General features: G+C 25.2%; 3 protein-coding genes across 3 annotated transcripts; 1 reads left to right on the top strand and 2 right to left on the bottom strand.

Annotated features, from left to right (window-relative positions):
- Window positions 1–917: 917 nt before the first annotated feature.
- Window positions 918–6,358, bottom strand: LOAG_05024 (hypothetical protein; the record flags this gene model as incomplete). The annotated part of the gene is made up of 9 exons (XM_020446745.1): window positions 918–1,128; window positions 1,992–2,130; window positions 2,397–2,565; window positions 3,070–3,261; window positions 3,700–3,815; window positions 4,729–4,809; window positions 5,212–5,308; window positions 5,542–5,729; window positions 6,174–6,358. 9 exons carry the CDS (start codon window positions 6,356–6,358, stop codon window positions 1,069–1,071), a joined length of 1,227 nt encoding a protein of 408 aa, XP_020302951.1. The 3' UTR covers window positions 918–1,068.
- Window positions 6,359–11,473: 5,115 nt separating this feature from the next.
- Window positions 11,474–13,263, top strand: LOAG_05025 (hypothetical protein; the record flags this gene model as incomplete). Its single annotated transcript, XM_003140562.2, has 3 exons — window positions 11,474–11,627; window positions 12,051–12,220; window positions 13,054–13,263. 3 exons carry the CDS (start codon window positions 11,474–11,476, stop codon window positions 13,225–13,227), a joined length of 498 nt encoding a protein of 165 aa, XP_003140610.1. The 3' UTR covers window positions 13,228–13,263.
- A 4,553-nt stretch (window positions 13,264–17,816) lies between these two features.
- LOAG_05026 (hypothetical protein) lies at window positions 17,817–19,913 on the bottom strand (the record flags this gene model as incomplete). Its single annotated transcript, XM_003140563.2, has 4 exons — window positions 19,834–19,913; window positions 19,269–19,451; window positions 18,276–18,388; window positions 17,817–17,978 (listed from the first exon to the last, which is right to left on the bottom strand). Exons 1-4 carry the CDS (start codon window positions 19,889–19,891, stop codon window positions 17,817–17,819), a joined length of 516 nt encoding a protein of 171 aa, XP_003140611.1. The 5' UTR covers window positions 19,892–19,913.
- Window positions 19,914–21,953: the final 2,040 nt, after the last annotated feature.

A 21,953-nucleotide genomic window follows, 5' to 3' on the forward strand; every position in this document is an offset into this window, starting at 1 on the left:
TTTTTCTGAATGAAGTTTGTGAGTACAATGGTGATGCAGAAAAGTATTTTTTAGCTCAGTTTTCTAAGTCAATAAAAGCGGAAAAGTTTATTTTGAAGCAACCTAAAACAGATATAAAATTGTTTTGATAAAAGTGATTTTTAATTTATCTCTTCTAATGAAACCAATAAATCGTTAATTAATTAATGAGCCAAGTCAAAATTTTTTGTTTAATATCCTTTTTTATGTCAATTTACAAAGCCAAATAATTGCGCGACTATTTTCTTTTCCCTTTTTTTTTTTTTTTACTAAAATAAATCGATGTATTGCAAACATTTATTTTTTCAATAAAACCGAAACATCCTAATTAATTAATTAACGATTTATTGTTTGCAATTATGCCATAAAATTATTTCTAAATTCTTACTATTTATGATAAAACGATAAAATGATATAACAACACCAACCGATTGCTGAGCTGACAATGAGATAATAACTTGTGATTGATATAGTAGAGAATTATGCAAATTTTAAACGCGAAAAAAGATTTTTCCCAAGTTACTTCCAAATTTGCATATATGTAAATTGCTTCTTTTAGAAAGAAAATAAAATTCAATGGTGTTAATTATTTACGACAACATCAACCAATTTATACCAATGAATTATTAATGATTCAAAAATCCTTCAAAAATATATATTTGATTTAATCATATGGGAATAGAATTAATAAATTAATTGATTGCATATTTAGTAATTTATCTGATAATTATTAGCAATATATTCAATTCTTTCCAATTCTTTTCAATTTGTTTTTGTACAACAAATGTATTTTTATCATTTTATTGAATTTTTTATTAATTTTAATAAAAATTTCCAAATTAATTTAAACATACAGTGATATTTAATTTAAACATACAGTGATATTTTTACATATGAAGAGCTAATAAACTTATATATTCTTATTTCCACATACAATTGAAACAGTTTTAGTATGTTTGACTCGGGCAATATTCGAGAGTTCCCGGAGATGTATCTTCCAAGCTATTGTAAAACATATCGATGCAGCAATTACACTACCAGTCAAAATAATCATTTGAGTATGCAAATCCAAAATTGATGAATAAAAAATGATGCGCAGGTTGTCGTCGACTAAAAATGATAATAATGAAGTAATGCTAATTAACATAACTAACATTAATGTTTGAAGAAAAGTTTCAAATAAATAAATAAATAAATGTGGTTCAATTTTATGATAATAACAAGAGAAATAATAGTAATGATAATAATAATAATAATACTGATAATAATGATAATAATAGATAAGAGAAGCAATTCTCTGCAAATGTTTTATTACTGTAAAATTTACGGACAATTATTACTGTCTGTAAATGTTTCGCTGTAAATGTAAATGTTATTACCATTATCTTACTACATAAATTACTCTCTCTTTCTCTTTCTTTCTCTCTCTCTCTCTCTCTCTTCATTCTTTTTGAACAATGTAATAACATAATGGTAATAATATTTTAACAGATATTAATTATTTTAATAAAAAATATGGTTGAAAAAAGAATTCAAATATTTGAATAAATATAATTCAATTTTAGGTATGTTTCATTTGCTTATTTATTTATTTTACAATTTTTATGAGTTCTTTTTTTTGCTATTACTAAATTAGGAAATAAATATAATGCAATGAAAAGGATTATGTAATCTATTAATGTTATTACAGTAATTAATATTCCGATCATTTAAATATGTGGAAACGAGTAGGGTGAAATACCGTAATGCCAAATATGATAATTGAAAAGGAAAAATGCTTACAAGTTAATAAATTCTCATTATAATTTAATTGGAATGAAATATTAAATTTAATTAAAAATGAAATATGAAATTTAGCTAAATTGTCTTCTTAAGCTGTCAATATAAAAGATATCGATTACATCTAATCTAATTATCTCATATTTTTTATTTTACAAAGTAAATGAATTTGAAATAGAAAAGATAAATATTACCTGAAAAAATTTACTTAATGCAAAAATTTGTGATGAACAATCACGATGGTACATTTTTGTGAGTACAGCTGTTCGTAATGTATTCCAGCAACTATCACCAAGACATATTAACATTCCAATGATAAGCCATATTGATAGGCTAGAAGAATTTTTGCAAATTTTTAAGTTTTTTTTCTTTTAAAAATTTTTAAAATGTTTTAGAAACTAAGTAACAAAACTTTTTAAACTTTTTGAGATGTAAAAGATTACAAATTTTAATAATATTTCAAGATTTCATCAAATCTATCCATCCATTAGATTAACAATTTCAAACCGATTTATCTCGATAATCATTATTACAAAACTGCACAATCTCATGAATTCGTGAAGGAAAACTTGACAACTTTATCAAATTTTTACAATAACCTTGGTGACAAATAGGTGGCATCATTTGTTGGCCTTAAATTTGCATTTCTAGGAAAAGCCAAACAAATGCCCAAAAAAGCTAATAGATATAATGGTAATGCAATTAACATTGTTGGCATATATCCGAAGTTATTGATTCGTTTGCTTAAGAAACTAATAAAGCATCCACCTGTAAAGATATCTCTAAAATTTTTAAAAGTATCACTTCAAAACTTCATTTTAATTTCCATTTCATTAATTGCCTTCATGCATTTCTTATTAATTAACCTAATTTTAAGGTGCAAAAAAAAAAAGCTTTCAGATAAATATTTATCGAAATTTTGTTTAGAATATTAAAGATTAAAGCGAAAAGATTACAAAAATCAAAAATGGAATTCTGCACACGGAAAAAATAACCTTATGTCCTTTGACCTCGATTCACATGACCTTTAAATATGATGAAAAACGAAAAAATAATATGAAAATTTTGTATTTTTGTTTTTTTCAATCTAAATTTTACTCATAATTTAAAATTCAACCCAATCTTATCATTATTTGCTATTGCTTTCTATTTGTATCAAATAATTGATAATATCATATTTCCATTATCATCCATCATTGATAAAATGATCATTCTCCCCTTTTTTCTTTTCCTTTTAATTTTCAAATGTCATATAAATGTTTTATCACTAACCAAAAATCTGTGATGCTGAAGTAATAAATGCATAATAAGCGATAATTTCATTACCAAAACCGACGACTGATTTGGAAAAAGATAAACATGAAGGATAAATGGTTATGTAAAGTGATAATGATAAGCCCATAAACATGAAACATACAGCTAATAAATATACCTTTATATCAGTAAGTAACTGTATACTTTTACCTGAAAATATTAGGACATCTTTTTTAATTGTAAAATTAAAATTGAAAATGAATTTATTATGAAATATTGAAAAGATTTAAACTGAATACACTTTGTCACTCTCTTTTATAAACTTCCTCTCATCTTTTTTTTTCATATGAAAATTAATTTAAACAATTCAAATAACAATTGGACGAAGTTTCAAAATTTTGAAGTTTCAAAATTAAATAAACTACTATTACTTTTAATTGACCAATAAGGACGAGATGATTTGAGCTACTGGTAATAACTGAAAGATTGTCCAAAAGTTATACTATACTTTGGGACAAAAAATTTGTGACATGACAAAAAATTTGTGATTTGTGATATCAACTGATCAATCAATCAATTGAATAATTAATTAACAAATTAGTTTACTGATTGTATTTGTTAAATTTATAATAATTCAAAACAATTTACTTATTGTTTTTAAGAAGCTATCACGTTTCGTTACTGATTGATTGGAATAATTGGGTAATAAAGCGAATAAAATATTCGATAAAATTGTAAACGTCGATAAGCCACCAAAAATATATCTTCAATATTTCATAAATATAAACAAATAAATTTAAATCTATTCGTAATTTTAAAATTGTTACCGTTTTTTATTTTGTAAAAAGCATAGATTATTGTAAGATCTTTTCCAATTCCAATAACATTTCCAATTTAAATTTTTGTTATGATGAAATATATTCGTTAAATTTGGCAATAATTCTGATATATGCAAGAATTCGTTTTCCGGATTATGTAATTGAGGTGTGAGTGAAATCTTCCGGTTCATAATCGATTGATAATTATTTTATCAAACTTTTTGCTAATACAATGTTTTACTTGAAAATGGTTTAATAGTTGGCTCATTCAATTTTTTTCTTTTCATTGTCAACATTGGTGAAATCAGAAGCTATCCGGAAAATTCCACCTATACAATCAATAATTTCTCATTGGTATTTTATTGAGGTGATGTTTGCCCTAATTATCGAATCCATTTAAGGTTATTAGTTAATTATCTGGCTAAGGGTATGCTGTTCAAAATTACAAAAAAATTGGTTACTCCTCTAATATATTCATGGGATAAGGGAATTTATCCGGAATTTCTGTGCAAAAAGCTTACCTCCGGATTATAAACCGGATCAGATTATTATGTTTAGTTAAAGATATGACTATTAGCTGCTCATTTAGAAAGGAAAATGCAACGATTTAAAACATTTATTCTTAAAAATTGTAATTCCAAACAGCCTCAATAATTGATTACTTATTGAAGCATTTACTTTATTGAAAAAAAAAGGAATTGAAAATGAAAACCGGAAATATTTGAATAAAGTACAAAAGTTGGAAATATCAAGAATTATTGTTTTTCAGATACCTCTACATTTCCTTGATAAAGTTGACAATTTTTGTTAATGAATAAATAAAATGCTGTAATTGTTGAAAAAAAGTATCGATAATCACCTAATCAGTTCCATTGATATCGTTTCCGCTTCACCTGTCTTACCAAATATTGCAAGTAAGAGTATACCACCGATGATCAGGCTAAAAAAAAAGTGTATGGTTTTTACGGGAAACGTGGAAACCAATGGAAACTAAGTGTAATTATAAATGGTGACACGTAAAATTACGTAAAGCACTACTTAGAGTCTTAAACTTTTCAAGCAAAAAAAAATTTAAAAAATGCATCGAAAAGAATACAATTAAAAATAGATAAAAATTAATCATAATTAAAAACAATAAAAACTAAAAAGAAATTCTTCCTTTCTGATATGTGTGTGCGGTTAATGTCACATGTATTTGTCAACTGTCACATATGTATTATCGAAGTATGTTTACACCAATATTCATTTTTCGTATTTCCTTCTATTGCATGCTATTAAAATATTCTCAAATTAGTAATAATAACTTCGTATTTTTGTTAAAAATAAAAAATAATATTTAAACCTGACAAAATTGATGCCCCAATGAAGACCGCTATTTCGTGATTCATTACCGGATGTTGTTATTTCTTTCATATAAACACCATGACCAGTCCAAATAACTGCAATAGCATTCATTTAGCATTCGTTTACGGCAATTTGTTTACGCAATTCCGGAGAAGAAAAGATGGAAAATAATTTTTATCATTAAAAAAATATTGTTATCAAATATTTGAATAAGAAAGATAACAAAAGAATGAATGCTTAACTTTTCAAGTATTTGAGTTATTAAATTTGGATAGGATTAATCAATAATGATAACTTTAGCATTAAATATATTTAAAAGTTAACTTACGAGCTGCTGCAAAACCCAATAAGACAGATGCAATATAAAAAGCATAACTATTAACGAACATAAAAGTGACCATAAAGGTTGTATACAATATACTTGCTAAGAACATTGTCCATTTAGCAGTCAAATAAGTGACCACAATTGGTGTAATAAATGTTGATAAAGTAAAAACAAAATAGGTAATACACATCCTAAATTGATCACTTATTACTTTCATTTTTTTGGCTTTTGTTTTGCCAATTAATTAATCATTTGAAGAATGAAATTCCTTCTAAATGACAATAACCGATAATTGTGTCACCAAATATTACACATTCATTAATTCTAATTAATTTGATTAAAATTTTATATGCTACAAAATAATGTTTAACCATTGAAGATAATACTTATTGAATTATTAATTATTAATTATTCATTTACTTCATTATCGAGTGAATTTTCGCAATTTAAATTTTATACAATGTTAATTTTGTTTCATTTTTAAACAAATTTTTAAATAATTTTATTTATTTTAGTAGGAATTTAAAGCTTTTATCCTTGCTTATTTATTATTTTTGTGTAATAGCTAAGCTTCCTTTTAATCAAATTTAACAATTTAATAAATTATTGAAATGATAAATTATATCACAATTTACCCGTAATATCCAGCATGTGGTGATATCCGACCAGGATATGTATTTGATACAGATTGTAAGGCTATTTCGGTGATAAAAGCTTGGGTATCAAAGCCAGCAAATACAAGCATAAATGCCATACCAAACATAATTACGCATGGTAATTCAGAATTTAAACCAATTTTAGCATAAAATTTGTTTGCCATTTCGTCCAATTATAAAATATTTTACACAATTTGAAATCTATAAATTAACTAAATTATTCGAAATTTTTTATTAAATAATTTAAGTAAAAATTATCTTTTGTAGTTTAAAATAGTCAAATTTCCTCGTGCATTTCAATTTTATCACATTTTGAAAATCAATCAATATTGCTATCCTTTAGTATAGCAATGTTTTTTTTTTCTCGAAGGAAGAAAAATCGTGTTAAAATAATTTTTTCATTGAAATAGACAGAAAATATTAAAATTTTAAAAAATTATTTTACAATGAAATAATTTGTTATGAAACTTATTTTAACACTTATGTTAGCCAAAAGAATACATTGAAATGTTATCACATTAAGCATTGCTAATCATAACTTTAATGTTAAACTTAACATATCAGTCTCAAAAATTTTTGCTCGATGCTTTTATCAATGAAAATTATTACCATAGTTAACCAACTTTCTCTTAAAACCTTTTATCAAAGTAAAACAATTGGCTATCAGCAAAAGTAATGATAAGCGTTGATAATAAAATTTTTGCAAATAATAATAAAAGGAAAAAAAAACTTATAAACAATTCGAGACGAAAGATTAGTAATAACAGCAAAAAACTAAGGATGAAGTAAGTTAAATCGAAAGAGAGGAATGCAATAACGAAATAATCGGGTTGACACTCTTGTCAAAACAAATAATCATTAAATCATTACTAATTAAACGTGAACAATTAAACAACAAAAATTTTGTCACATCAAATTATACAATGTAATTTAAGTTGCAAATTTAATTCCTATTAAAAATACAAATGTAAAAGTTAGTCAAGTTTATTTTTGCATAAAATAAACTTATCTATTTTATGATTAGTATCACAACCATTGTCGCATTCTTGCTACTATATTATCATCCTTTTTTTTTTCTTTCCAATATTATCATTCATTTAATTATGGCGAAATACTCAAATGATAACATCAAATGATACCAGTTTGTAACTTTCTTCAAAAAATAATTCCTCGAGAATTTGCATTCTTGACTGTTTCTTTTGCATAATTTTCAATTGTCTTATATAAAATCAGAGAATTGTTTCTGGAAATGATTATTTCTATTTCAAATATTGTTTATCAGATATAAACATATTTATCAGAAGAGATTTCTGTATCTTAGATTCTCACTGGTTCCTTATCACAGGATTCAGATGGTTTCAGTAAGTGTAATTTTCTGATGGACTATAAACAGGAGTGAAATGTTTGAAACAACCATTCATTTGGTATAGATAAGGAAAAGAATATGAAAGAAAATGAGAATTAGGCAAATTGGAACTGGAAAAAAGGGTTGACAAAACGATGACAAAAAGAGCATTTCTATTTTTGTATTAATCGAATTATTATCAAACCAGAAATATCTTTTATTTTGTTTGCTTTTTTTTTTTTGGCTGTGTACAATAAAACTCGGCCAAAAATCATTTGAAAAGATTTATAAACAAACTTTGTCCACTGTCACATACGTAAACAAATAGTGCGATCAGGAATAATTCAAATCTCATCCGGTTCAATCAACAATGTTTTGAGATAACTGTTGTGCAGTAATAAATCTCATTGTCGTTTTTGTTTTAATATTCATTGATGAATGATAACATAAATTATTTATTTATTATTTATTTACATAAATTATTTATTATTTATTTATTTACAATTATTTATTTATTTAAATAAATTATTTATTTATTTATATAATAGAATAAAAAAACGAGCAGATAATTTTAATCATTCATACATTTGAAAATATAAAGCTATCTAGTAATTAAAATTCAATTTCCTTTTTTTTCCCTGATAAGCTGTTAAATTTTTCACAAAGATTTTTCAAGTAATTTTTTCTAAACTTTTAAATAATATTTGAAAACAAAAATAAGCTATTCTTCATAAACAACTTCAACATAACTTCATCTATTTTAAATAAAATTAAGCATTTCTTCAAATTCGAATTTAATTTCATATTAAATGAAAATTGAAATGGAATCTAAAAATATGCACAAAATCTAATTTCCAATATCCAAACATGAAAGATCAAATTATTAGCATTTCAATATTATCACCATTTTATCAGAAAATCACAATATCAACAACACTGTAAAACACTAAAAAAGAAATTCAAGTTTACTTTCATTTATTTCCTAAATTTATTACTGTCACCAATTTTTTTTTTGCATATTAATCAAATAATTGAATTGAATGATTGAATTCATTGACAAAACAAAAATTTATGAAATTTTGTATAACAAACAAAATAATAAAATGCTTTGTTAATTTTAAAATTTAAGTTTAATTTCATTTATTTGTTGAATTTATTCATCTTACAAAAATTGGAAACGATAATAAAAAGGCAAAAAAAAAAGGGGAAAAAGATTTAGAAATTTTGAATTTTAATCGTTTTTAATTTCAGTGAAAATTCATAATTGTCGAATAACGAACAAATATGAAAATGTTTTCCTTTTTTAGCACTTCAAAAAGGTGGGCCAATAATTTTTACGCCAATAGCAGTACTGTTTTCTTTTTTTTAACTAACCCATGTGACGCAATTCAATGAAAGGAAAGCAATTATCAAAAATAACGAAAACTGGTATTTTGGTTAAGTAATAACCGGAAAAAATAGGAATCATTTACATTACATTTCTCTTATTTTTGTTTTTCGTTTTTGAATTAATTCGAAATTAAGGAAAAGATGAAAATAATTAGCTAAAAATCATTTTAATAATAAAACCAAAAATAAAAATTTGTTAATATTTCCAACAAAATATTCATATTTAAATACTTTCAAAATAAATTTTAATGAATGTTTTGTAAATTTTTATTAAATGAAACAATTTGTATTTTTTTTGTTAAACAATTTTTTACATTTTATTAAATTTTGCTAAAAAATTAAATTTGACATCATTTTTATTAAATGAAACGATTATTAATTAATGGAACAAAATGTTTTTTATTTTCCACTTTTATTTGTAATATTATAGTGATAGTACGAAAAATTTTTAATTAAAACTTTTGATTTTTGTTCTTTTTTTATTGCTTTTTTTTTCCAATGGGAACATTTCTGATAGTATATTTGGAGAAAAAGTTTACAAAACAATAATTAGAAGGTTTTATCTTTCCTCTTTTCCAAGTAATTAGTTAAGTTTGAAACGAAATTAGTGATCATTTCATGATAAGATACTTTGTAGAAAATGAAAAAATGATGTGATATGATATGATATCAATTGATTGATGGATTAATTGATTGATTACACTGTTTTGTTCATTTTTAAACTCAAATCACAAAAGGTTAAAGGTAACAAATCTTATGTTTTTTCTTTATAAGAACAATAAAAAAGACAAAATCAATACTTTCATTATTCCTGTAAGTTTTACTTTTCATTCTCGATATTTTCATATTACTTTTATTTTAATAAAACTAAAACAAATAAAACGATATTTTGTAAATGTATTCATGTGAACTGAATACTTTTACTATCTTTTAATTCAAATTAGCTTAAAAAATTTGAATTTAAAATCTGAAAACTGTTACTGAAACAATATGAATACGAATCATATTATCAAATTATAAATTATCATATCGTTGTTTATCAGTTATGTGACATAATTCCTTCAGTTTGATTTGTTAGTTAATATTATGAATGTTTTTATCAATAAATGAAATTTTTAGTCAGTAAAATTGCAGACGGACGAACAAAACTTTTGGTTACAAAATAAAAATTATTGATAGATTTACATTCAATAAAAAATTTACATTTCATGTTAACATATTTGAAAGTTTCATTTCCGGTTCGGATTCCTGATTCGGATTACGAATCATGTTTAAATGCTATTTAAACTATGCATGAACCAATACAAAATCTACGAATTCAAATCCATAAAAGTTAACAAGAAATTCATTTACATTCGTAAAATTGAAATGAAACTTCCTCACTGTTAAATATCTTTTTTTTTTAAAAAAAAAAACTAATGGACTGGAAATATTATTTTCAGTTAATTAATTTTCGATTTCAATGACCAAAGACAATTGCGCTCGGCTAAAGGATCAATCAAATAGTGACTTTTTCTTTTCAAAGTTAAAAACTAATTAATATGCTTAAATTTTTTTATGTAAAATTATTTGTTGTTATCATCAAATTATTTACCTTTTAGAAATAATGAGGTTTTTAATAAAAGTTAGTCGTGAAATATTTATGTCATATTTTGTTAATTTATGTTACATTTGATAATAGCACGTCTCGAAATTGGTTTCCTTTTTTTTTACCAATCAAACTGATTAAAATATATTTGGATGAATTCACGTAAAATCCGTGTAAACGTGATCTTGAAAAATGTCATTTTTTTTGACATCTCATCATTGAAACATTATTTATATAAATTAGTATTTTGCATAATCTTGGGAATGATTACTGATTTTGTCACGTTAAGTTGAAATACTATATGAAATCGATAGATTACATATTATTTGATATTGGAATTGTTTCATATGATTAAATTACCATAATGAATAACAACCACTATTTAATTAATTTATTTCTGATTTATTGAAAGAGAGAAAAAAAAAGCATTTAGATAGATATTTTTACGCATCAAAGAGAAAAAATTTGCATCAAACAGAAAAATTATATAAACGGAATTTTTATTCATAACCGGAATTGATATCAAATTAACACGACAAACGATTGATTGTGCACGAGTTAAAGAGAGAATGATTTTCTAAACTTACCGGTTAATAAGCGAATATGTTGTATATTGAAATGCTACAATATCATTCCTATAATGACGTGTTAAGACACGTGCGTGTACGTCATTTGCGCCATCCAAATTACATATCGCAACACTTTCATTCTTACAATTTTAATTTTCTTATTTTCACAACTTTTAGTAATTTTTAAAATTATGATTTGATCCACTTGCGTAATTTCATAAATAAATGCAAATTCATTTTATTTGATTTTATTAAATGAAGCATAGATTCTATTGAATGAAATTTAAATTTAATGAAACGCAAGTTTTATTAAATGCATCCACCACGTTACATTTAATTAATTTAGACAAGTTTATACTTATTTCACTTATGTATATTGTTATTCCCTATGGTTGCATTAGCAACAATCGGTAAATTAGCCACAGATAATGTTCCAAAAAGCAAAATCAAAGTTCCGGTACCGGTTTATATTTCCGGAATAATGATTTGCAACTATGTGCCAGCTTATGCAGTGCTTGTCAACATTGTAGAGGAAGTTCCATGTTTGTTTTTGTAATTTTTAAATATTTGAATTACATACTGTTATTGTTTTTAACTTTTCGATTTACTTACTGGCCAAAAAGTTATTTTCCTTCCTTGAAATTTTTCTTAACATAATTTTATCACTACACGTTTTATAAAATTGGAAAAATAGTTCTTCACAAATTTGTATATTTGCATTTAATAATTTCATTACGTATGCTAACACTTGTTATACTGTAAGCATTATTTGATTGTCAATATCACTTCAGTATCACTACTTATCACTCATTACGTATCATTATCATTATCAATTCTTTTTCACAATATTGTTACTTATCACTTATTATTGTTATAAATAAACTTATACCAATTTCAAGCGATAATCTTATTATATAGCGATAAATTTTGAGGTAATAATTTTGACAAACTTACGAAATTTCTAGATGAGACAGAAGATGGAATGAAATATGGCAAATTACGAATTAGCATTTATAAACTTTCCGATCGTGATGGCCATTTCGAAATTACTGGTCGTAGATATATTCCATCGGATCAGTTATTTTTGAATATTACCCATCATTGTTTACCGAATTCAAAACGGAAAAAGTATCGGGTTAGTGGAAATTTCCGAAATTTCATTGCTTCTTATTAAATTGATAAAAAAAAATTAATCATCCTATAGGTGATATAAGGATTTGTTTCATTTAACATTTCCCATTTACAATCACAACAGACAAATTAATCATTCATATATTGCTGTTAAAGTTAATCCTAAATTAGTGTTTTATCCATTGAATACATAGCAAATTTCAGGCTTCCTTTTTATTCCTACTAGGTCAACATGACGTTGCTTAAGTGTTAATTAACACGATGTTACTTAAGTGTTTAATTATTTTAAGATTAAGTCAATTACTTCTAGATTAATGAAGGAAAAAATAATTACCTTAAGATTAATAATGCTTTCATCCTATTTACGAAGGAATAATTTGGTTATTAAAAATAAGATGAGTAATCCATGTCATCTATCAGAATTCATTTTCTTCTTTGTTATGATATCTCGTCAAGTTTACATTATATCCTATACATCTCATTCCTTCAATCATTTTGCATATTGATAAAACGACCTTTTTGTCATCCATATGTCATCGTTGACAATATCCTTCACTTTTATTAACATATTTAATGAAACTATACGCTTAAATACTTTTAAATCTCAAAAATTTTAATATCAAATTTGAAATTGAAATATGATAAGACATATTTCTTAAAGTCTCAAATTAACACTAATTGATGGAATTGTTGCATATTAATCGATAATTCTGATTGATAATTTCAGGTTTTCAATAGTTTCAGGAAATCGATACTTTGTAAAAATTCATTTTATACCTTTCAAAAGTCGAATTAATGATTCTACCGTAATGTAATGATTCTACGATAACATTTTAGAATTGCTTCACGAATACTATGTATAAAATTCGTAGTGATCTACGAAATATGAGATATGATGTTGGTGAAATACATTTGGATCGTTTTACAGTACAAAGTGAAGTACAATGTCGTAATTGGCCATATGAATATCCACAATTTGTGAAAGATTATATTGCTAAATATCCAACATAAATTTAAATATAAATCTAAAATAATATTCATTCATACTGTAACTTTGTTCATTAATTTGAATTCAGTTTAAATAAATACTATCAAAATTGATTCAAACAATAGTAAAATGAAAAAAAGATCAAAGTGTAATGTTTGAATTTGATTTGAATCATATCTGAAATTGTGAAAAGAATTAATAAAATTAAATAAATATACTGTACAAAGATTACATATAACATCGTCAATTTATGAAAAAGTTGCATGAAATGAAAGATGAAAAGAAAAATTAACGAATTTGAGGGAATGTTAGGGCTGTAAAAATCATTTTTCAAAAAAAAAAATTTTTTTGGTGAAATTTTAAAACAAAAAAATCTCAACTAAAAATTTTCGACTAAAAATTTTCTGGAAATTGTGTAATATTTTCGTTTTTTTAAAAAGAAGGAAATTGATTACACAATGATTTAATATATTTGAGTACTTAATTGCATTATTATATATTTAAATCATGCAATATTAATTGCTCCTTTATTCCATAAGGAAAAATAAAAAAAAAGGAAGAAAAAATGTTTGATAAGAAAAATGAAATAAAAATAAAAATCAGCTGCTTTAAAAATAATCCTTATCTTCTTTCGATTTTCATTTCAACAATTATTATAATCCAATCAGTCATGTGATGTGCCATTTTTTTTTTTGAATAATAGCAAAATGATAATTAGTAAATGATTAAAAATTAATCTTTTACGTGAAATTATTTGTTGCTAGGTTAAGCCATCTGATAGCTGAATTTGATTCCGCTTTTCAAACTTTTTAATCATTTAAATATTTTCTGCTAATTAAATAAATTTTAGTATGCTTCTCAAGAATTCATATTTTATGCAATTAATACAATATTTATCCTCCTTTGTCTTACTGTTTTACTTTAAATTGTCATCAATGGATAATATTAATGAATCATTAATGAAGCAAATTTTTTATCAATTGATATGCAAGATTGACTCATTTTTTCGTTGCACAAAATTAATATTAATCGATGAAATCAATAAATTATTCCATTTAATCCTATGAGAGGTATTTAATTATTTAAGTTTTTTTAACATAAATGAATAAAATTATGTGGCAGGAATTTCATCATATTTGGTACATATTATAGAGTAGATATGCAAATTAAATATCAATTTAAAATTTGCCAATATGCAAAAACTTCACATTATGTAATCAGCCATATGACAAGTGTAAAATATTGCATATTTATCGTGGAAAACTAGGCAAATTTATAACTTGCTAAAATTTAAACTGAACAGATATGGGAATGAAAATGATTGATTGAGATCAAAAGATATGATTGGATGAATAAAATTAATGAATGAATAATTTTAAGTTCGTTGGAAGTTATCAAAATGTCAAACGATTCCAAGGAAAAGTAAGTTTTGTTTGAATTTCGGAATTTCAAATTAATGAAATTCCCAATTTTTAGCAATATATTTCGGTAACCAAAAAAGAAAAAAAAGGAAAAACACGGATAGGCCAACGAAATAATGGATTAAAATGTATTTAACTCTGGTCAACCGTTTATTAAATTTATCAAATGGAAGATTTATTACAAAAGAAATAAAATGAAATATGCCAAAATTATTCAATATGTTCGAAAATCCAACAAACATACATGGAAAAAACAAAGTGCTTCAATTTTAAAACATATGCTGCGTGTAAGAAATTAGCTTCCAATCAATTAATTAATTAATTAGTCATTATCATAAAATAGCAAAAAAAAAAAAAGCAATGTGAAGGTAAATTAAGTGGCAGCGCGAATTACGGTAGGGTATGAATATCAACAAATAATTAATTTAGTGATATAAATTACGAAAAATTATGATTTTGATTTTAAAAAACTCTTTTTTTTTCTTTACGATTTGTAAAAAACCATTGAAACTTGTCTTTGGATTAAATTAAAACAAAAATTTAGATTTAATTCATAATTAATTGATTAATTAACCTAATTATGCAGTATAAGCGTCGAGTGGCTTGTATTGATAGCTTGATTTGGAAGCTAATATTAAAACATTTAAAGAAGCATTGAAAAAATAAAAATTTAAAATTGAAATGATATGATTATGATTAAGTGTAGCCATCAATTTTGCTCATGAAATAATCAACAATAATGAGAAACATTAGCAGCAGTAACAGTAATATGCTGCGTATTGTTATGTTAATAGTTCATGAACAACTGGAATAATCAAACAAACAATCAGTAATTAAAGATCAAATATAAGGCATAATTTATTCTTAATTAGAATTAATTAAAATTTTAATTTAAATGTTTAGTAGAAGAAAAAAGAAGTAGTGGAATAATTATTATCATAATGAAAAAAGCCAATAGATATTATCAAGCTTATCAAACATATCCTTTTTATTTTCATTAATGTTATTGATATTACTGAAAAAAAAAGAACGAATATGTCAAATTCAACTTTATTGATTATTTACTTTGACAAAGTTGTTGACAAATTACTCAATGGGTCATTTTCTCTTGACCTACATCACTCCGATCATTCATTGATAGCATCCATTGATTGCTAATATTGCTGATAAACACTGCTGACGTTCAAGTGATCCACTGATTGCTGATATTGCTGATAAACATTGCTGACGTTTAAATGATCCATTGATTGCTGATATTGCTGATAAATACTGCTGACGTTCAGGTGACATATGTAGAATTATGATGTATGTTTTGAATTAATGAAATTGAAAATTTTCGTAAAATTATTGGCCGAGCTCATCCAACATAATTCAACCATATGAATCAATAAATTTTGTTGAGCAATTATTTAATCCATCATATGAAATATAGCTAAAAATAAAAATCTTTTCATATGAACGATAGATTTGATGATCAAAAGATAAAAACAATAAAATGGAAAAAAATATTTGATGCAAATATATTCCGGATTAAGAAATAACATCCGGATGAATAATCGAAGACAATGATCCGGATAAATAATCAAAAATGATAATATTAATTATTCCATTCAAATTAATCATTCCATTATTATTACATTGTATCAAATGATTATTAAGAACGAAGTTATTAATTAGTCAAATAGATTACCTTTAGAAGGAAAGAAGAATTATTCGTCGATTGAAAGGAAGAAAAATATATGAAACCATTTTACATTCACTGAAATGAATGAAATAGAATGGATAGGATGGAAAAAAAAAAGTTGTGGAAAGAATTTGTAAACAGCAAAACAATCTGATCGAATTGTTTAATTCGATGTAAAAAAGCAACAGGCGGCAGTTGTTGTAAATGGTGCGACCCTTAGAACCAAGCACGAACATTTGAGCTCGAGCTATTCCCTAAAAACTTCAAATGAACAATATGATGGAAATGCTTTAATACAATAATGAATGATATGAAATCAATTTATTTATATGTATTATGATAATAGTTATGTTAAGATTGTTAAATTATGTCTAATTAATCATTTAACATTACTTCCATAAAAATCAGAAATTAAATTTATATATACGAATGGAAAGAAATGAAAAGAAAATTTGAACTTGTGATGAGCCGCTTTAAATCATTAGCATCAGCTGTGATAACAATATATTTGTACACAGACACAGACACAGACACACACAGACACAGACATACACACACACACACACACACATGCATGCGTATTGAAGAGGATAATAGGTTGGTTCAACAACTATCAGCAGCATTATCACAGTTATTATCAGACTTATCTCTGCATCTCTTCTAGGTACTATTTATTTTGTTAATTTTAAATTAAAAATTTGTTTTCGTAAACATTTAAAAATGATACATGTGATTAAAAAAGAAAAAGAGGAGAAAAAAATTGAAAATGAGCAGAAATGATTCCATTCAAAACAATTGGTAAACAAATTGATCAATGAACATTAAAACATTCAAATTTTAATTTCAATTATATTTGAAAATTTCCCACAATAATCTTAATAAGCAAAGCATAAGGAGGAGAAAATATTAGAAATGAATTGAGGATGAAAAATGTTGTCGTCGTAAAAAGACGTTGACAAAATTTATTTAAATAACAATTATATGGATATAGTAGGTTTAAAATTGAAGATGATGAGAATTCATTAAATGATAAACGAATGGTTAGGAGATAATCCAGGAATTGATATTAAGTGTAACTTGGATGTTGACAATCATTTATGATAAGGTTATGATACAAATGACGATATACTTGATCATCGCATAACAATATTTAATTCATCTTGCATTCACGAATAAAATAGTATGAGAAAAACTCTGTCTGAATAGTTGACCAAGAATTGAATTAATCGATCATCAGAAATCATCAGAAATCATTAAATCGATCATCGGAAATAATCAACAAATAATAATCGTTTCAAAGTTTCGCATGAATGGAAGTAATTGAAATTAAAATGATCTAAAATGGAAAATAATAATGCAAATTTGGAATGATTTGATATGATAATAGATATAACTAACATAAGATGGCAAATATTTAGCATAGAAGGATAAATAAAGTTAAACAGAAATGCTACAAATGATATGTTTGATAATATGGTGAATGTAATGAAATGATATTATAAAGTATTTAAAAAAATATCTTCAACTTGGCTTCTTCACAGCTACCCAATTTAGCTGACCATTTACCATCCTGACAGATTGCATATGTTGCACCACCATTTATTCTTTGCCCAAATGGACATGTTAATAATGCTACAGTACCTTTTTGAAACTTTTCCAATTTTGAATTCTGCAAAAAATTTGTCGAAATTTTACAATGAAAAATTATGAAGAGTAGCTAAATTTACCTCAGAAATGACTTTGTGTTGATAAAATATTAAATGTTAATAATGATGAATTCATTGGAAAAAAAATATTTCGAAAAGAAAAATAATAAAAAAGATGTCGAAATTTGGAAAAAAAAGAACTTTAAAATATATGAAATTGTTACTTAATGACAATAAAAAAACGGCAAAAATTAATTGAAAAAAAATTTAATTTAATTTTTTTTGACAAAAATTAATTTCAAATTTGTTGAAAAATATACCGGAATATATGTTACAATGCCCACTGTATGATGATTATTCACTGGATCACAAGGTAAATTGAAATTTGATGCCGAAGAATTAGATAACGTATCAGAGATTACAACACATGATCCTGATAAAATGATAAATTATGAATGATTTGTTGAAGTATTGTTCAAATAATAAAAGTACAATTTACATAAAATTCGATCATTTTTATTTCGATGGTTTATTCAGCAGATGAACTCAAAAAAAAAAGAAAAAAAGGGAAAAAAGTGGGATGGATTTGAAGGTAAACATCGTCTTCCAGTAGATTTCAACATTTAACCCATATCAAATATTGCAATTTATTATATTTATTGGAAGAAATATGTTTAGTATTCAATGAAATTTATGCCAAAAACTTAAATTTTAATTCATTTCTTGTAAAGAAATTAATAGAAGAAAAATTGCGTAATAAAATTAAACTAAAATTTAAATTTAAATTACAATTTATTTTATTGTTAAAAATTATACAATCTCTTCAATGTAAAACAATTGCAGTATTTGTCAGAAACTCTATAATATTTTAAATATAACATCTTTTTTAAAATTTGTTGAGGTCAAACTTTTTTAAAATTTGCTAAGGTCAAACATGCATTATTATTTACGTCCTTGTCCAAATGTTGTAAAGGTCAAACGTGCCACTGTATGGTACTGTAATTATACTCTCTTTGATCATATATGCCGCTTCTTATATATATGCTGTTATTTATTACTCTAATATTCCTATACGCCTTGAATGTTATAAAGGTCATCTTAGGGTTAATCGATTTGACCTTGTGGATTGTGGTAAACAAACTTCCCCTCTCTGAGTTTTAAATTTGAGAATCCGGCATTCTGTTTTATCAACGTATCTTCTTCAATCCCTGACAATCTTCTATTCATCATTTATCATTACTAGCATATAATTGGCTTTATGGTTATGTTTATTCATTGCAAATAAATCTTTCTATTATCAGTTTTAAACTTACCCAATTTTGGTTCCCAAATGCCTTTTGAGGTGCATTTTGTAATTGATGAACCATTTACGACAAATCCCAAATTACATGATAATACAGCCATTGAACCAGTATTATGAAAAAGATCAGGTATTGGTGATAACAAATTATATGCCACCAAAGCATTTGGAACTGGTAAATGTGCCAAACATAAAGCTTAAATGAATAAAGTTTTTGAAAAAAAAAAACTTCAAATTTAAATATTAAAATTAAAATTTGATAATATAATCATTAGCAGTAAAATTGAATTCGATCAGCTACAATAATTCAATTAAATCCTAAAATTTCGTCCATAATTTGAAATCTGTAAATACCTGATGCTCTTTGTTTAAATTTCAGATTTTTCAGCATATTACTTTCATCATTTTAGAACATTTCCCATTATTTATTGAGAAATTTATATTGAATAGTTAGTAAAATACTAAAACTTTTTTCATATTTCAATAAGGAGAAAAAAAACGATAGAAATCTTCTTTTTTAAAATATTCATTTTGATAAAAGGATAGTATTTAACAAAGGAACTGAAGTATTACCGTACCGGTAATTGCTGAGACTGTTGAGAGAAGAAATGCAAATGTCAAAGTGAAACGATTCATTGCAATTTTAATGTAATTATTTTCTGAAATTAAAAGAAAAACACTAATCAATTACTTATTTCTAAGTTACCAATTAAATAATTTTAAAATTTGAAATCATAGAAATTTGATTATCACATTTTTTTGAAAGGAAAAAAAAAAAACAAAAAAGAAGGAAAATAAACAAACACAATATTTTAAATCGTTTTTGTCACCCTCCTATCTTTCACTTCATATCAGATATGGAAATTAGGGAAATTTCACATAAAAAGTGATGAATTATACGTTAGGAAAAAAAAAAACCTTGGTAAATTAATTACAATTAGAAGAGATGAATAGAGAGAGAGGGAGAGAGAGAGAGAGAAAAAGTTTATGAGGTTAAAAGGAAGGTCATAAAAGAACAAATCAGATAACAGTCAAGTTGTTACAATATTTCAACAGCCAATACTGCTTTTTCCTCCTTTTCTACTTTCTTTTCCTGGGATAATAATACAACCTATTTGGGGTCAAACAATCAATAATGACCACTTCCTCTTCTGACCTCATCTTCCAGCCTTCCTCTTTTCCCTTTTCCCTCTTTGCAGTTATTATTATTCCTATAAACTAGTGGTCCTCAACCAGTGATTCGCGAAAACTAAAATATGGTCAGTGAGGGTAACAACGCGATGAATAGAACAAAACACAGGCGGGGGTTGTCCTTATTAATGTTCGATAAATTATTATGTTAGAAGTGATGGTTTAAATTTATTTTCAAATTACAAGAATTTATTATTTGCGAACCTACCTTGTATGACCCCTGCTCCAAATAAAGAAGCAAAAGTGATCTCCGGACAAGGAAAGGTTGAGAATCATTACTTTGAACAATATCGTATACCCTTCATTGCTGTCCCACCCATTTTACTAATTGAAATAAACATGACCACAATGTAAATCATTTTATATCTGTCATTTAGCAATGTTTTTGTTCAAAAAATCACGTCTACTGCATCATGCTATCTGACTTATCCAACTATTATTGTAATTGGCTTCAACCAATCACGGTTACTAACACATTATTAATTTATGAGGGGGAAAAAAAATTAACAACCACGTAAGCAAGGAGGTACAATTATCACAAACTACTATACCCGAATTGAAGTTTCATAACTTATATAAGTTGAAAAAATCATACAAGTACAATTCATCTAGCAAAGGATTCTCAAAATGTTTTTGGCTTAACTCTGTTTCATATAATGAATACTTATTTTAAATATATATATATGTATATATATTTGTTCAATATGCTCAAAACGAAGTGCTTTATTTCTCATATCTTGGGATATAAACACAATATCATCGTGAAAGTTGGTAGAAAACGAAAAAAAAACCGAGAAATTTGATAGAAGTATATGCAAAGAGATATCCTACGATAAATTAAAAAATACAAGTGATATTTGAAAAAATAAAAAAATTGAGCAAACATACAAACGTCGAAAAAATAGACAGAAGACAGTTGAAAATTTCAAAAGTTACTGTGACAGCCTTGGTATCATAATCAAATATGGTATACAGTATTGTCACAAACATCATCTTAGATAAACAAGAAAAATATGGCTATATCTAAAAAACAAAAAAAAAAAGTAAAACAAAAACAAAAAACACTGAGATCACTATTTTAAATGCTTCTGTTTATCTATAGTCATAATCTGTCCTGCTATAACAAATGTGCCCTTAATATCTCTTCCAACATTACCTATGTAATTAGCTATCGTGAAATAATACTGGAAAACTGAAAACTAATTAACTGCCCCAATCCTAAAAATACAGTCGGAACGATGGATAAAAAATTTCCAGGCATCGTTATGCTCGCATTCTGTTTTTGACATAAATATCATTCATCGATATGGTTCATCTACTGCCTGTCCTTAAACGTGAATATAGAAATTGTAAGGATAAGAAATAAGTCTTACCTTGGGAGAGGCTTCTGTCGCAGATGACTTTATCATAACGTATATCCATCACAAGTAATAAAATCACCTGCACAATTAAAAAGACTATATATGGAACACCACAAATATTTTTGAAAGCAAAAACTCCACTAAAA

Source organism: Loa loa, assembly GCF_000183805.2.
Source record: "Loa loa unplaced genomic scaffold supercont3.2, whole genome shotgun sequence".
Classification (NCBI taxonomy): domain Eukaryota; kingdom Metazoa; phylum Nematoda; class Chromadorea; order Rhabditida; family Onchocercidae; genus Loa; species Loa loa.